The 18,915-nt window shown below is 34.3% G+C and overlaps 2 protein-coding genes across 2 annotated transcripts; one reads left to right on the plus strand and one right to left on the minus strand.

The window, feature by feature from the left end:
• Window positions 1–2,658: 2,658 nt before the first annotated feature.
• Window positions 2,659–11,868, plus strand: LOC124885862. The gene is made up of 4 exons (XM_047394115.1): window positions 2,659–3,054; window positions 11,067–11,125; window positions 11,541–11,646; window positions 11,854–11,868. Exons 1-4 carry the CDS (start codon window positions 2,659–2,661, stop codon window positions 11,866–11,868), a joined length of 576 nt encoding a protein of 191 aa, XP_047250071.1.
• Window positions 11,869–13,666: 1,798 nt separating this feature from the next.
• LOC107871519 (rRNA methyltransferase 1, mitochondrial-like) lies at window positions 13,667–18,628 on the minus strand. The gene is made up of 3 exons (XM_016718470.2): window positions 18,229–18,628; window positions 17,946–18,157; window positions 13,667–13,711 (listed from the first exon to the last, which is right to left on the minus strand). The coding sequence occupies exons 1-3, from the start codon at window positions 18,626–18,628 to the stop codon at window positions 13,667–13,669; spliced, it is 657 nt and encodes a 218-aa protein (XP_016573956.2).
• Between the last annotated feature and the right edge of the window lie 287 nt (window positions 18,629–18,915).

Consider the following 18,915-nt stretch of genomic DNA (forward strand, 5'->3'; position numbering starts at 1 on the left):
CTTTTCTGTCCATACCCCCCCTCCCCCCTGCGCGGGGGCGGGGTACACCAGCCCTCTCCCCCACCTCGGCCTCCATCCAGCCGCCACCCGGTCTCCAGTCGCCAACTCGATCCCCAACAGCCGAGCTCGGTCTTCAGTCGCAGCTCCGTCTGCACCCGCCGCCCCCTCTCCAGCAGCCGCAGCTCCATCTCAGCACCGGAATCCCCCGGAAGCAGGTCAACACTGGGATTTGTTTTTCGGCTTGGTCTACAAGCGTAATTCGGTGACTTCTAACCTTTGTTATTTCATTATTTCATATTTCATTGTATTTCATTATTTCATATTTCATTCTGTTGTCTGTGTGTGAGCCTTGTATTTCCTGTGGCCGCTTCGATACTACCATCGTGTATATCTTTATATTTTCTTATACTTTCGTGTAGTTGTGGCTGTAGGCGGTAATGGGTGGATAGGGTTATGTCCGAGGGGGTTGGGGCGTGAGGCCGTGGTGGGGACGGGGGATGAGGAGAGGGCGAGAGTGGGAGGGAGGCCAAGGTTTGGCCGCGGGAGGGTAGGGGAGGGCGTGTGGATAGTGACGGTAGGCTGAGGGTTGGGTCTTGGAATATAGGGACCCTTCAGGGTAAGTCCATAGAGCTTGTGAAGATTCTTAGGAAGAGGAGGATCAACATTGCGTGTGTTCAAGAGACCAAGTGGGTAGGGTCTAAGGCTAGGGATGTGGATGGTTACAAGCTGTGGTACGCTGGGAGCGAGAGGCGTAGGAATGGAGTTGGCATCTTAGTAGATGAAGAGCTTAGAGGTCAGGTAGTAGAAGTGAAGAGGATCAATGATAGGTTGATGACTATTAAGTTGGTCATGCGGGGGTTTACCCTGAACGTGTGTAGTGCTTATGCATCGCAAGTGGGATCGGAGGGGGAGGAGAAGATGCGGTTTTGGGAGGCTTTGAAGGAGGTGGTGAGAGGCGTGCCTAGTTCGGAGAAGATTGTGGTAGCAGGGGATTTCAACGGGCACATCAGAGCGTTACCGGGAGGCTTTGGTGATGTGCATGGTGGTTTTGGTTTTGGGGAGAGAAATGAGGATGGGGCTACCCTATTGGAGTTTGCGAGGACCTTTGGGCTGGTGGTGGTGAACTCGGGCTTCCCGAAGAAGGACGAGCACCTGATCACCTTTCGAAGCGCAATAGCCAGGACCCAGATTGACTTTTTGTTGCTTAGGAAAGGAGATAGAGCGTTGTGTAAGAACTGTAAAGTCATCCCGAGTGAGAATCTTTCGACCCAGCATAGGCTCTTGGTTATGGATTTGGGTATAAAGAAGAATAGAAAGAGGAGGAGTAAGGAGTGTAAACCTAGAATTAAGTGGGGCGGCCTGACGCCAGTGAATGCGTGGGAGATAGGGGAGAGGTTGGCGGGAATGGGGGTGTGGGAGTGTAGGGGGGACGTGGATAGTATGTGGGACAGGGCGGCAAGGTGCATCAGGGAGAATGCAAGTGAGGTGTTGGGTGTTTCTAGGGGCCGGGCCGGGCACCATCAGGGGGATTGGTGGTGGAATGAAGAGGTGGAAAAGAAAGTGGGGACCAAGAAAGGGGCGTATGCTAAGTTGGTGGAGAGTAAGGAGGAAGAGGAGAAGCGGGTAAACAGGAAAGAGTATAAGTTAGCGAGGAAGGAGGCTAAGTCAGCAGTCACGGCAGCTAAGACGGCCGCTTTTGAGAGCTTGTATGCAGGGTTACAGGGGAAAGGAGGGGAGAAAAAGTTGTTTAGACTCGCTAAGGCTAGGAAGAGGAAGGTTCGTGACCTCGATTAGGTGAGGTACATTAAGGGGGAGGACGCTAGAGTGTTGGTGGAGGACGGCCACATTAAGAATAGATGGCGGTCGTACTTTCATAGGCTCTTAAATGACGAAGGGGATAGAGCTATTGTGTTAGGGGAACTGGAGCACTCAGAGGAGTGTCGGGATTTTAGCTATTGTAGACGTTTTAAGGTAGAAGAGGTTAGACAGGCTGTTCGCAGGATGCGAAGGGGTAGGGCGACGGGGCCGAATGAGATACCGGTGGAGTTTTGGAAGTTCGTTGGAGAGGCTGGTGTAAGGTGGTTGACTGGACTGTTTAATAAAATCTTCACGACGGCAAAGATGCCCGAGGCTTGGAGGTGGAGTACCATGATCCCTCTCTATAAGAATAAGGGGGACATTCAGAGTTGCAATAACTATAGGGGGATTAAGTTATTGAGTCACTCTATGAAAATCTGGGAGAGAGTGGTCGAGGTGAGGCTGAGACGGATAGTGTCTATTTCAGAAAACCAGTTTGGATTTATGCCCGGCCGCTCGACGACGGAGGCAATCCACCTGGTACGGAGGTTGGTGGAACAGTATAGGGAAAGGAAGAAGGATCTGCACATGGTGTTTATCGACCTGGAGAAGGCTTACGACAAAGTCCCCAGGGAGGTGCTTTGGAGATGTTTGGAGGTGAGTGGAGTACCGCTGGCATATATCAGAGCAATTAAGGATATGTATGATGGAGCGAAAACCCAGGTGAGGACGGCGGGAGGAGACTCTGAGCATTTCACTGTCCTGACAGGATTGCACCAGGGATCTACTCTTAGTCCCTTTTTGTTTGCGTTGGTGATGGATGTGTTGACGCGGCGTATTCAAGGGGAGGTGGCGTGGTGTATGCTTTTTGCAGACGATGTAGTTCTGATAGATGAGACTCGAGGGGGTGTGAATGACAAATTAGAGGTGTGGAGGCAAACTCTTGAGTCTAAAGGGTTCAGGGTGAGCAGAAGCAAGACAGAGTATGTGGAATGCAAGTTTAATGACGTGAGGCGGGAGAATGAGGTAGTAGTGAAGTTGGAAGCACAGGAGGTATGTAAGAGGGATAATTTCAAGTATCTTGGGTTCGTGATCCAGAGTAACGGTGAGATTGACGAGGATGTCTCGCACCGTATTGGGGCGGAATGGATGAAGTGGAAGCTCGCGGCGGGGGTGCTGTGTGATAAGAAGGTGCCGCCCAAGCTTAAAGGCAAATTCTACAGGGTGGTAGTCAGTTCGGCCTTGTTGTATGGAGCGGAGTGTTGGCCAGTTAAGAACTCCCACATCCAAAAAATGAAGGTGGCAGAAATGCGGATGTTGCGCTGGATGTGTGGGCTGACTAGAGGGGATAGAGTTCGGAATGAGACTATCCGGGAGAAGGTTGGTGTGACTTCAGTGGAGTGCAAGATGCGGGAAGCCCGATTGAGATGGTTCGGACACGTGAAGAGGAGGGGCATGGATGCCCCGGTCCGTAGGTGTGAGAGGCTAGCGTTGGATGGTTTTAGGCGGGGTAGGGGTAGGCCGAAGAAGTACTGGGGTGAGGTGATTAGGCGGGACATGGAGCAGTTACAGCTCACCGAGGACATGACCCTAGATAGGAAGGTCTGGAGGACGCGAATTAGGGCAGAGGACTAGGGCCAGTTTGGGTCACTAGTGTAGGGAATTGCTTGGTGGGGGTTTTATTCCTGTTATGATTCCGTGTTCCATGTTTTATTACGAATCTGTGTGCTTTCCTCTGCTTTCCTCTGTTTTATATTAGTTATGGGTGCCGTATTTATGTTATGTAATCTGCTTCTGTGCTTTACTATGTGTTTGTGTGGTATTTCGTGCCTTGAGCCGGGGTCTATCGGAAACAGCCTTTCTACTTCTTTAGAGGTAGAGGTATGGACTGCGTACATCTTACCCCCCAGACCCCACTAGGTGGGAATACACTGGGTTTGTTGTTGTTGTTGTTGTTGTACTTGTCATTTCACAAAACCAAGACATAATTATTTTTTTTTCACATTTACCCTTAATCATAAATATGGAGATATATCAATATAATATAATGTAAAATAATAATACTAATAAATAAATAGAGAAGAGTAATAAATAGGAGCAATTTAGTCAATTTAGCATGCAGTTAGCTTTTTTCTCAAGAGAGTGCAAACAAAAATGATGTCTAAGTATTATTATTATTATTATTATCTTTGTTTGTGTCTTTTCTTAATTAAGAAAATAAAAGTATAAGAACACTGACAGCCAAAAAATTGCCTATGGTGCTTTTAAATTTGACGTTTCATCAATTACGCTTAATAACAATAAGACATCATCAATTTGAAGAATCTCTCTATCAGGCCAGTTGTATAATTTGCGTAAAGGGAGCCTTTTTCTTAGTTTTGTCAATCTGAACACATACCACAAATTGTTGCACACGCCAATTTCATCTTCAGTACTTTATACTAATTAATTTGATGTAGAAAGGGAACAAGCATTTGGAAGATAAGTTGTACTAGTTTTTTTTCCTTTAAGAAATAGGCTGGTGAGACAATTATCATGTTATTTCAATGTTGTTGCTGTCTAATAGGTTTTGCATTGTTTTCCTTATTAATTAATCTATTTTCTTCTTCTTTTATGTGAATTTATTTCGCTTGAGTCGAGGGCTTTCAGAAACAAACTCTCTACCCCACAAGGTAATAGTAAGGTTTGTGTATATATTACCCTCTTCAGACTTGTCGTATTTCACTTGTATGTTGTTGTTATAAGAAGTAGATTGGTGGCGATCATTCAAAACTTGCCGATGACGATTATTTTGTGAGTAAAAATTTATTGAAGAATTAAACCAAATTAACGGAAAAATAGGTTTACTTTTTTTTACTTCTAATCAGCACATTCATCTCAGATGTTAATTGTGATAAAAAGTAATATTATTAGTTTATGATAGAACTTAAACTCTTAAAGATAGCCACCAAAAGAAAACAATGAGAAAAGGACAAGAAGAGAAGAAAAAAACGTCATGTTTTATTCACTTATAAATTGTTAGGAAGTTTCGCTGTTAATTGTTACCATTACTATCAAGCCGTGAAACCTGGACTTAATATGTCACCGGTCGTGTTCGGGCGGCGTCGGCCAATGTCGTATATAGGAGACCCATCTTTGTCAAAATTTTGATTTGATGTATCGACATATGTATTTGAGCATTAATTAATTTTAATTTATTTATATTAAATCTATTAAAGAAAAAATATTGTATTGAATCATAAAATATTAGTGAACGTTTGATGATGAAAATTAAAAGTTTTTAAGTTTGAGTGGGAATTGAAGTTGTATTTGACCATGAATTTAATTAAAATTGTTTTTTTACTTTCTTCATCACAAATTATTCGTCCCAAATTGAGATGTCACCCTGATTAAGAAAAATAATTAATAACATACCTAATTTATCATAATATTCCTATTAAATGACGTTTACATTTTAATATTAATGTAAAGAGTAAAACATGAAAAAAAAAATTATCTCTTTTTTATTAATGAAAAAAGACAAGTAAAATAAAAAATTAAATTAGAAAATTTGAGATGATAATTTGGGACGAAGGGAGATATTTTTGTGAGAAAAAAAGATGGAAAAAGTGAAAAAAAAAAAATCTAAATTTTCATGACCAAACATTAATTTAAAATTTTATTTGGCATAAAGTAAAAATGGGACAGCCAAATGATAGTACAGAGACTTATAAATTTCTTTTTAGTATAGCATATATCTAAATTAATCACGATGTGTCATCAGTCACGAGAATCTTCATGTAGCGAATGGATAGATGAATTACTTTTGGCCATAGCTGAGATATCAAGGCTTATTCTTTGTAATCCTAGCCATCATATTATGGTGGAAGAGCTATTTCTTGTTGGATATTAAAATAAAATTTCCAATATTTCTAGTATCTCTAATAATGTATCTAGGTTAATTGACTAACAAGCTAATTAGCACTTATAGATCTAAACATCACAACGATCCTGTAAAGATGAAGCTGTTGCATCAAAATATGATAGCAAAATTGAAAAAAAAAAAAAAGAAGAAAATTGATGATAAGAAAAGAGAATCTAACACTTATCCAGTAAGGATAAGTTTTGTAACAAATATTTTAGTTTAGTTTACTTGTATCTCTTTTTATCTGAGATTATTAGATGAAGATCATTACACATCTCTTGTTATATTTTGTCAAATATAAGTGCTAAATTATGTATACATTGTTATTTTGTTAAAGAAATGAGTGTTGGATTATGTATCAGCTGAATTAGCTTTTTTTTTATCTCTTTTTAGTTTAGAATAACATGAAGATAATTATATATCTATTGTTATATGTAGTTAGATAAAAGTACTCTCTTATTCATTTTATGTATGTCTTATTATTTTTATTTCAATTATATATGCAGAATAATATATCTCTTATTATTTTTAATTATGTAACATATGTAGTACTTATATTTTTTGACAGTTAACTCTTATCTAATAAAGATGCAATACTTGTAACTAATATAAGTTAACATATGGAAAATGTAACCCATAAGTTATATTCGATACATAACTTTAATTATCTATCTCCCTTTTGTTCTAGCTAATGCATTATGTATCTCTACCAAAATAGTTCAGAAATAGATGTATCTTAGTAATCAAAATTAAGTATCTCAACTTCAATATTATGTATCAAAACGTGAGATACATTCTTTTTGGCTAAAACGTTTTAACAATTTTATATTTTTGACTAAATTCATTCAACAAGAGATACATAAATGTTCCAGTATCATCCTCAAATAACATCTCACTTTCTTCTTTATCGATGATACCGATGAACAGAGGGTACACCCTAATATCTAGAATACTTTCTTAACCACTACCTATAGCTTGGTTCCCATATCATCACAGATCAACAAGGGAGATGAATTTCCTTCAATAACATATCGGGCTTTAATTTTTTTCTTTGTTTCATCGATTTTTAATTCTGCAGCAATTGCAGAAATTAACATTTCATATGTTTTATTCTCACCAATTACTGTGCAATCAATCTTGTATCATTCGTACTTGACATCAGACAACCAAACACTGAAATATCATAATAACATTGAGATATTCATTGAGAATCATTAAAAAAAATCACAAAAAAATAGAGAAGAGAAGAAAATATATATTATGCATTTTGAATTGGGAGAAGAAAAAAAATCACAAAAAAAAAAAAGAGAAGAGAGGAGGATATTGATTGTGCAATTTAAATGAGGAGAAGAAAAAAAATCGCAGAAAAAATAAGAAAATATTTTTTTTTGTCTGCAAAATGATTATGAATGTGAATTTGTTCAAAATTGAAATTAATAACAAAATATCATTTTTTTAATGGGATTTTCTCTAGTTATGTAGATGATTAGTTGAATTAATTGTTCATTTAATGATTTACCATCTGTTACATTCCTTGATTTATGCTGATTAGTTAAATAATAAGATCTATCATTAACATTCCTTGATTTATGCTAATCAGCTAAATAATAAGATGTATCATTAACATGTATCTCGTTTACTTAATGTGTATCTGAAATCACAAAAAAAAAAAAAAAATTATTAAATTTTTAAAAAAGTCAGGATAAAATATAAATATGGATAAACATGTCGGGATTTTCGTAAATTTTACTTGATTTAATAGTAGAGAAGGTGCTTGCTAAAGCCTTAATTTTTAACCTCTTTGTTATGGATTTAAATCAACTTAATTCTTGATCGTGGGTTCAAATCCCTTCAATTACTATATGAGATTTTCCCTTTTGGAGAAGGACGCCCACTTGCTATTTTTAAAATAAATGGTCAGCATTTGGTCAATTTGTCACATTATGGCCAGTTGACCAAAATAGTATCCTTTAACACCCATTGGGCTACTTAGCCCTTCTTTGCATATACAATTTTTTAGACCAAATCGATATAGCGCTTATACCATATTGATATACTTTTTCAAAAGAGACGAAACTTATGCATGCACATTTATCAAATTGATACAGCCGTTATATTACATTGATACACTTTTTTCAAAAGAGAAGGAAGCTACACATGCATATATAGTCCCTATACCAAATTGATACAGTATTTATACTACTTTGATACATTTTTATTTTTTTAAAAATATAATAGTGAAATAAAAAATTAGAAAAGTTGAATTCCTTCTCATAAGAAAAATGAATAACATTTTTTAAAATGGAACAAAAAACACTTTAAAAAATGAAGAAGAAGATGAAGCCTACAGAGAAATGGTTAAAAGTAGAAATCAATTTAGTGGTTAATTGCAGATAATTAGTTTTGAGTGGCTATTATGGTGAAATTATTTTTATAATGAAATGTTATTTTTATCATTTTCCTATATTTATTTTGCCAGTAACCAACAAACATTAAATTTTAGTATCGCCTCTGTTTCTAACCTAAAATACTTAGGAACTTGAGAATTACATTCTATCTATGTCAGAAGACAACACTTGTTGCCTCTTTTTCCTTTTCTTGATGGAACTTTCCTTTTACTAGAAAGGAAACTCTGTCCATGCCTCACCATGGAAAACATTGACAAAGAGAGGAAACGAACTAGAAAGTTAAGAAGTTGAAGATATTCTTAGTTGTGATTGGATGCATCATTTAGCCCCGTTCTTATTGCTTTGATGATGAGTGTACTAACACAGTAAATTAATGAGATATATCGTGGTGTATGTTATTTATGAATAAAATAATTTTGATTGATGAGATTCATGTCAAAAATAAGTAATTAACACTAAATTGAAGGTTTAAAGACAAATTCTAGAGTATAATTGTTCAAGTGCAGTAGGACGAAAATATAATAGTACTTGGAGCACAAATTCAGTGATTAAACGCATGATGCTGATGTGAAAGTGAGACTTGACACACATGTCACTCAAAAAAAATAGAATTTCAAATATTTTAAATTTATTACACGAAAAAACAGAGAGGAGATTGATGATAATGCTACACACAATTGGTGTAGCTAGCTATAGGGTGGATGAAATGGGACCCAACCGCACCCTGATTCTTATGTGATGTGTGCCACCAAAACTTAAAAGGCAACAAGTTTTACAAAGTACCTATATAGTTAGACCAACTATGTTATAATTGGGGGGAGGGGGTCATACATATTTTAGTTTTATTTTCACACTTGATGCATTTTTTCTTGTAAAATATTACTAGTTACTAATAGCCCGTGCAAGGCATGGACCCAGCAAATTATTTTTTAATTTATTTTAATTAATTTGATTTATAGTATTTTTTAAAAATATATAATAGATTATTTTTTTAGATATTTTAAATTGTTAAATATTATAATTTATAATACTTTTTATGTAATTTTCAAATAATATATATCGTTCTCCTTGTTCAAATTTTTGTGGCATTGATAGTCAATTACCTTTTTTAAATAATTTAAGTTTTAATATTGTGATTTATAATATTTTTGTTGTATTCCAATTTAAGTGGCGTAATACACTAATGCTTAGATGACCATAATAATTAATTATAGGTGATATAGTAAAGTTACGAGCAGACATGTCTTAATGACCCACAACAACTAATTAGAAGTGATATAACAAAATTACTATAAAAATACTTGTGAAAAAAATTAAGTGGACCTCATATAAGACTTCAGATTAATTTAAAACATCAAGAGTTAACTTACCATTTTATATATATTTTATTTTTTTTATCAAATATTATTAATTTTTTAATACTTAATGAATTATAATAATTAATTAGGGGTGATATTTAATAAAGTTACGATTGAAGCAGCTGAAGCAGACATGTCATAAATGTTTATTAGATATGATTTTTTTTTATTAAATATTATTATTTGTTTAATATATAAATAACTTATAATAATTAATTAGAGATGTTATAATAAACTTACGGAGCAAGCAACTGATGAAGCAGGCAGGAGAAACAGACACGTTGACGGAGAGTTGCTTGAAGCAGACATGTCATAAATATCTATTTTACCTTTTTAAAAATATTATTAATTTTCTAATACATAAATAACTTATAATAATTAATTAGAGATGGCATAATAAAATCACGGAGGAAGCAACCGATGAAGCAGACATACTTAGATGACTTTATAATAATTTTTTAATATTTAGATGACTTATATAATTAACTATGGGTGATACAGTCAAATTATGGGTGAAGCAGCTAAAACAGACATATCATAAATATCTATTTTATTTTTTTATTAAATATTATTAATTTTCTAATACATAAATAACTTATAATAATTAATTAGAGATGATATAATAAAATTACGGAGCAAACAATTGATGAAGCAGGGATGTTAACGGAGAGCTGTCTGCTTTTTCTGCCTTTCCCTCTTATTAGATATGATCTTATTAATTTTCTAATACATAAATAACTTATAATAATTAATTAGAGATGATATAATAAAATTATGAAGCACACAGCTGATAAGCTGACAGGAGAAGCAGACATGTTGATGGAGGGTTGCCTGCTTCTCCTGCCTTTCCCTCTTATTAGATATGATATCTTAATATTTACGTATGACTGTTACAGACGAGAAATTTATAAAAAAGTATATCATCATAAATGTCATTATTGTTACAAATAGAATATGTACTATTAAAGAGAAGTGAAATATAACATTAAAAAAATGAAGAAAATCAAATCATTACAATGAAATATTGTTATAACGAGATTTGACTATATCAATATCCATAAGATATTTATTTTGAATATAATTTAAACTATACGAATTCATGAAAATACTAAAGTACTACTTACATAAGCAAATGATACACATATACGAGAAGTTATGATTAGTCGTTGTTACATGCACTTATGTAGTCACAATTCATGCATCTGCTAGAATTCTTTTTTGTTTGGCCGAAGACTCATATAACTTTGTAAAAGAAAGTTTATATAAGATTTAAAGGAAAATCTAGTTTATATAATGTATTTAATTTGCTTTAAAGATACGATTATTAACATTATTATTATTATATGCATAATTAGAGCAAACTGGTGTAAATTAATATGACCAATCACAATTATACTTGAGATTGAGGGACAACTGTTACTTTTCTTCCTTGATTGAGAAGTAGGGAGCAGTACATCTAATCAGAGTAATCCATCGAGTAAATTTCCTTCTTGACCATATTTCTACTATATAGAAATGTCACTAGAAGGACGATCAAGGGCAAATTCATCAATTCACACTGGTAACATCATTTTTTACTATTCTCTTGTTCAACCATAGAAGCCATTTGCTTTTCCTAAAAATCCTTTAGTTCTCTTCATCTTCTCTTGCAATTGCATGTAAGTTTTCTCTATTTTTGCTTTAATTTTCTCTCAGTTCTTTTTAAATTTCTCAACATATATATAAAAGGGTAGAGTTTCAGAAAGTGTGATAAGAATGAACAAAGAGATTATTGATTTACCTTTGTTCTCTGGTAGATTTTCTTCTTCTTATCTTATATTTCTATGTTTCACATTTGATTTCATTATAGAATTTTATTTGTTGCTTGAGACTCCGAAAGTTCAATTTGTGGTATGCACCAACATATTTGATGATATGCCCACTTTCGATTTTCTCTTGATGAAATTTAAAATTCAGTTTCTTAGTTTATGTGTAATTACCATAAGATGTCATCGCTCCTGATTTTGGTGCTTTACTAGATCTTCGAAATAAAATGTTTGCTTGACCTAAATTATCTATCCCCTGTTGTTACAGGCAAGAACAAGATGAAAAATCTGTTGCAGGAAAAGCAGCTAGTGCACAAATGGTAGCTGCTGTCAAGCAAACAACGAATCCGAACCAAGGAGAACCAGTTCTTAAGGTACTGGTAGCCCTTTTCTATACTATATGTTTACTATTTTTTATCATATCTACTTCTCATATTAGTTAAAAATAGTACTCAAGTATTGGTCCAAATCCTTTCTTTTGAGATTGATGCTTCACAAGTCAAGTTTAAATACTCAAAGTCTCAAATATTTTTGAAAATAATACTTTGAGTTTTTATCTGGTAAAAATTATTTGGATGCAGTGGCAGATGGGATGAGCTTTAGCTCTCTTTGGTTGAGCTTTAGCTCTCTTTGGTTAACTTCTTCCGTTTATTGTAAGTATCATGATAAACCACATATCTTCCGTTCATTCTTATTTCTTACTCCCTTTGTTCCTTTTTATATGACACTCATTTCTTTTTAATGTGTTTCTAAAATAATGACAACTTTCTATATTTGGAAACAATTTAACTTTAAACTTCATCTTACTATTAATGATAACCTTTATTTTTGCGCTCATCCTTCATATGCTTCAGAGTAGTCCATCTTTAAATCAAACCAATCATAGCCTCCGTACCCTTTTTTCCGCTGGAAGCATCCCTCATTCCAAGTTTTGGCAAAGACATCTTAGCTATCTCTTCTTCTCTTTTTCACAATAGATGCCATGAAGTTAGTCTTTGTACGGCAACTACAACACCTTCAATGTATCTTCGTTTAACTCAATTCAAACTAAGACTCTGTGACTGAAATACAGGAGACACCAAGACTTGTTTGAAATTACTAAACATCTTTCAAGCTGTTTTATGTTTGTTATATTGTCACATTGAATAAAGAGAACTTTTTCACGGGTTAAGGGTCTGTTCTCATTAGTATTATTTGGAATGCTGCAGTACATTTATAAATAGTACTTCAATTCATAATCTATTCAAATCACCTTATCTTTCCATATGAGAAAGAACTGAAATATGATTCCTGCCTGTTATGAAGCTCAACTTTACTGCAGTAACTAGATTGATCTTGCATTTGTCTGTTACCCATGTCATGATAAATATTCTTGCCCTTTAAGGTCATTGTTTATTTTTCTGTGCTATAAGTTGAATCCCTCACAATTTTTATTTTGTGATCCGGAAGGATGTTTGACAAAGAAAAGATTTCAAAGTTGAAGAAGGAAGTTATAATTGTAAACAATGCTCAAGGAGCAATCATGGACACTCGAGCAGTTGTCGATGCTTGTAACAGTGGTCATATTACAGGTATCGTAATATCACATGAACATATCATCCAGAGATGAGCCCTCGGCTTTAATTTCGATTGAACACACCATTCGCACGTCACATGATTGCCTTTTTGGTTTTTCGGCATAGTTCAATGTCATTTTTAATAGTGTCAAGATGTCTAATAGAAAACTAACCTTTTCAGTCAAAGAATAAGGTAAGCGGGTCCATTGTAAAATCACAATTTTACCTTGCATTTTAGCAAGTAACCAAACGGGCGTTAAATTTTAATGAAAAAGATAATCAACTGTGTTAACCTTGTCCGTTTTGATATTTTCCAATTTTGATATGCCACTTTAAAATTTTTAATAAAAAAACTTGCTTGGCTCTGGACTCGAAAATAGTTGGTGATCCATTTTGAGACTTGCGAATAATTGGTTGGCCTACTGCACCCAGATGAATATGATAAGGTTGATAATGTTGTTGAATGATAAGTTATTGGAGTTATTGGGTGGTTTTGTTATTGCTATATCTCTTTTCTAACAAGTAGTATCGATTTTTGGCTTTCTGTGATCTGTACCTATTTTCTTGAATTCAAATAATTCTCAACGGAGCGCATACAAACTATGTTAAAACTTGTCATCTTTATAAGGATTTCACATTCTCCTGCATTGATTGGCAATCATGAAAACTTATTTTCTTGTATTTCAGGACTATTGGCATTACTCAACCAGTATAACGACATAGCTGCCCTTCAGGTACAAATGTAGTCCTTAAAGCATGCTGAATCTTTCATGAAATATGTTGCTGGTTTTTAGTTTCACGACTAATTATTTTGAGTTATTTTAAGGTGAGAACAAAATCAGGCAGAGTGGATAGCAGCACCAGAAGTTCCTGGCACATTTGTCTGCAATATAGGAGATATAATGAAGGAATGCAATTTAGTTTGAAACTTTTGCAATAATTTTACTCCATCTACTTAAGTTCGTGTCTGCTGGCTATTGATAGATCTTATACTTATTTATTATGAGCACATTGACAATTTGGTTTAAGAGCACACACACCATTTCCTTGATTTATCCTTTGAACGGCACCTGTTTCTAACATGTCCCCATATATGTAGACACTTGATTCACTTTTTCATTCTGATCTCTATTCTCACTGTAACAGGTACTTCTTCTTCTTCCTCCTCTTCTTTCCTATTTGTTCATTGTTTTCTTTTCTCAATTTTTATTTTATTTCTGTGTTATTTGCTTTTGCTATTCTTTCATTCTTGAGGTTTCATAAACGATTTTTAGTTTCATTTTTGTTGAGAAGTGAGCTCAATTGTTAATTGAGGATTTTTACAGTACCACCGCATGGGAAAATTCACGAACCAGAGAACCATTCTGACTCAATTTCGGATGATTGAAATTTTGAAAAAAAGAAACATCAAGTATGGAAATTTGATGACTTTTTGATTTCTCGCTACTTTTAAACAAAGTTGGAATCTTGAACTTTTGGATAGTTTTGGGTTGGATTTCACATGCATGTAGATAACTTTGTGATTTCTCTCTAGATCAATCAATTTTATTTGCATCATCGTATTATTGTTGAAGTGGGTTTCTATTTTGGTTAAGCAGAATAGTTTATTCAGGAATTTGATGTTTTTATTAACGTATGAATTCATTTCGTAAAAAGCATCAACGGGAAATGGACGTACAGTGTATTGATTTCTTGTTACTGATTATAATCTTTGGGCCTACTTTATTTACATCCTTTCTACTCTACATAATTTATGTATTTTACTTTCTCCAGACATGACTTACTGAACATTTATGATTTATGTAGTTGAAATATAACGTTAGCAAAATTTTGATTACACAGATTTCTGAAAAGTGAAAATTGCTCAAGCTGCTCAATATTGCTTTGATTATTAGAAGTTACTTCTGCACCATTCTATTATAATGTTATTTGTTTAGCTATGATGTTAAATGAATATGCTTTGTATTTCATGCATATTGTATACGTGTAAGTGTTCTTAAGAAAAGAATTAGATGCCTATATATTAATTGTTTGACTTTAGCTGGAAGCAAGTGTTATGGAGCTGAACCTTGATATTAGATTCGCGGATACACTTTGTTAGAATGTCTCTCTATAGCTTTGACTTCCAAAGATTGGGAAGAAGAGAGGTGATTGGGCCCTACCACAAAATCCTCAAGTTATGACTTATCAAATCTTGGTATTAAAATAATCTTGAGATTCAGAAACCTGTCTATACGCCTAGCCTTAAGCAAAATAAATCTGATCAAAATCTTCTTGCCTCACGCATTTGAGCGCTCACTCGAATTGGAGCCTTTATGCGGTAGGCTTGTTTAACCCTTGGTGTAGGTATAGGGTACTTCATTAGCAATGGTTCATTATGATTTTGTGTGTTATGACCATGTTTCGTTCACAACAACAACAACAACATGTCCAATGGGGTCTAGGGAGGTAAAGTGTATGCATTCCATAGCACTACCTTAGATAATAGTGAATATATAATTTGAGGTGGTGAATATAGTGTTCATCTAAATGACAGTGAATATATTATTTCAATGTATTTAAATTGCAAATTGATATAATGTATGGTTTGAAATCTGAAATGTGAAGTCTTGTAATTCAGTGTAAATTTATATTGTAGTAATTAGTGCTAATGTTGTATGCTCCACACGTTTTCAGAAAAAGTCTCTACCAGTTCAAGATGTTCAAAATCGGCTTACTAACATCATTTTTAGTTTAGAATCCAACTGAGAATATCATTTATTTGCAATCCTCTAATATCATTATAAAGATTATCATTCTATCACCGTTTTCTTTTTTACGTGTTTATATTCACTATAAGGTTGATAGATAAATATATATCATCCATTCCTAATAACATGAATAATCAATAGCTTAATATCTTTGACTGTATGTGAATTTCAAGTGAGATCAAGATTAGTCTTTCTTTGTGAGGTTCTCTTTAAAAGTGGCTTTGCAACAGCTTTAGGTGTATTTGTGGTATTTTCAATTGGGTTGTTTTTTGTATACTTGAAAATGCCAGCTACTGAGTATGGAAAAGTCAAGTTGCCTCGTTCACTTTTCTATTTCCGGATGCTCAAGTAGGCCATATTTTATGCGTGTTGTGTTTCTATTCATGTTTTTGATTGATATAGTTGTTGTAACATTGAACTGTAGCATCAATTTGCTTGTATTAAATTTAGCTATATCATGGTTTTTGTTAGAAATTACTAAATTTATGTGCATTTCATGCGGGGTGTCTAATGTAAAGATACCTAAGCAGCTTGTGGAATTAATTTGCTAATTATTTTCATAGTTAAGCTCTTGTAGCTTGCCATATATCGAGTAAACAAAACTTGAAGTTAATCAAAAAAATTTAATAGTTGCAAAATCCAGAATAGAATTTTTGAAGGATCTTTCAAGGAAACTATGAAATGAAAATTCTTTGATAAAAATGTGAAAAAAAACTGTACATGTCCTACAACGTCAGCATAGAATCCAAACTGAACCAGGCCAGAATAGGGTCATATACATTCTCATTATGAGAAGGGACGATTAAGGATCAATGTATGGGTAAGAGATGCGTACACACCATCCTCCCGAAGCTCATTTTGTGATACTATACTGTGTTTGTTGTTGTTGTTGTTGTTGTTGTTGTTGTTGTTGTTGTTATGTATATTATTAGTCATCAGTGTACACAAACTACAACCGAATCAGTTGTTTCAAACTTTCAGCCCAACGGACCGTTAAAACTTAACTTTAATCAGGCATGTTAAAAGTCATTCTTTTTAAATCATATGAGCTAACACACAAAACCTGTTAGTTCTGCTTAATGGTTTTCCTAAACCATAGTAATTACTATCTCAGTATTGTCTTAGCTCATCATTAAGGAAGGACAATTTAAGTTACTTTAATATGTTTAGAAGGGGAATGTAATCTTTGTCATGGGGTTAGTGGTTAAAATTGTTACTAGGCAATTAGTATTTCTAGGCTTTAAAGTTCTTGTTCTTGAATAAAAGGTCGAAGTGGTGACAGAAATTGAACAAACAAGATGATTGGTGTCTGCTTGCTAAATGGTAGAACTGTGAATCTGGATACTTGTTCTAAAGTCGAAACCTTTTTCTAATAATTATCAGTTAGCATGTGTAAACTTAGACAGTTGATATTACATATATTGCCACATAAATAACATAGTCAACTATTTTGGATGTTAATGAAGCAGATTTCAGTAGGATGCTTTCTTTAAATATTCGTGTTATGCATAGCTACAAAATGATATAAATTTATTATTTTGTGAGGATTTTAGGTATTATTATTGCAAAATATTGAGTCTAAACTAATATATTAGGACTGTATATGGGATTAATCTGAGTATAGTGTTATATGGGTACAAATGTTGCTTTTGTATATGGCGATTTGGTTGTTTTTAGTAACTGAGATGTGAGTGCTAAATATGTAAGGTTGCTGCGAGATTGAATATGTTTAGGCTATGATATGAACTAATTGGATTCATATATATGTCATATGTAAGTGTGGGCACTATAAAAAGCTTGGTCCCGAGTATGAAAAACTTGGTGCAAGTCTCAAGAAGGCAAAGTCTATTTTGATTGAAAAGGTTAGTTCTTCTTAATACGAAATGTCCCTGCAGCTTTTCATTATGCTAGAATACTTCTATTTCCTTAAAGAGATTGATGAATTCCTCTTATGCTTACTACTCCTGCATTTTCCCATTTAGTTTTAATAGAAAAAGGGTCTCAGTGAGTCGAACTAATACAAACACATATAAATTCATTTAATTTAATAGAAAAATGGTCTCAATGAGTCAGAGTAACAATTAGGGGTATATATTTTTTTAAGTTTTAGTTTTTTCTTTATTTTCAAGTGGTTATAAAAGATGAAAAATTATCATATGCATACGTATGCTAATAATATAAATTTATACATTATTAATGTAATTTAACCAATTATGTAACAAGCCATTATCCATTGTAATAGTTCATAGTGGATCATGAAGATGCAACGTAACTTTGTATACAACCAGAGCCATGAGAGATTTTGAAGAGTGTATATATGCATCATAAAACTTGCTTAATTATTTACCTCTCTATAAAGGACAATACCCTTGGCTTAAAGTTGGAGACGTTGTCACTGTCTCCAAGATCGACAAGATCTTTGATCTCCGCAGATCTATAATTCTGGCCTGAAATACTATTATCGCACTCAGCATCCTCATCTTGTCCAACAACTATATTGAAAGGGATATTTCTTGGAATTTTAACTAATTCAGTATCTGACCTCTCTACCAATAGCCTCAGCTCAGTTCCTTCACTTCCTAAAACAAGGATTGTAGGAGCACAGGGATAATCTCATGCCATGGAATAGCTCTTGAAGAAATGGAACCACCTAGGATCCGCCATCCATTTTCTATAGAAGACGCAAGGAATTGCATCATATTCTTGCAAGACCTCAGCTCCATTAATTTAAGTGAGCCGACACTTGCTTTTCTCACTACCCCACTCAATGGTAGACAGTTCTTCGCAAATAAGACGATCCCAGAAGCTCCTAATAAGTAAGCAGCCCGTATAATTGCACCCAAATTCTGAGGATCAGTAACCTCATCCAAAGCAACCCAAAGAGAAGTAGTCTCTTGTTCCTTAATTGAAATAGGTTTCAATTCCTTAATAGCAACCATTTCCAATAGAGAAGCATCGAGGATCAGTCCCTGGTGAGGTCTATTAACAGTAATCATATTTAGGTCATGTTTAGATACTTTATTTTTTTCTAATCCAACTTTATCCGCCATCGTCAAAACTCTCTCAAAACCTTTCCTATCCTTCTTTTTCCTGTTATTCCCAGCTAAAACAGGGCCAACACCTTAAATTCCCTTGCCAACCATTCTTGGTAGGGTTAATTCAGTCGCCTCCTTCCTGAGATGGACCATAATAACTATTCATCACTCCTAAATTTAGGATTGGCCACATGTGTTGTACCAAACAAATACCCATCGTTCACATTTCTAATTAAGTGAAGCATCATGTTTATGTATGCATTCTTGAATTTATTCCATAAATTTAAAGGTGAAAAATTCTT

The sequence above is a fragment of the Capsicum annuum genome, chromosome 7 (assembly GCF_002878395.1).
Source record: "Capsicum annuum cultivar UCD-10X-F1 chromosome 7, UCD10Xv1.1, whole genome shotgun sequence".
Lineage (NCBI taxonomy): Eukaryota > Viridiplantae > Streptophyta > Magnoliopsida > Solanales > Solanaceae > Capsicum > Capsicum annuum.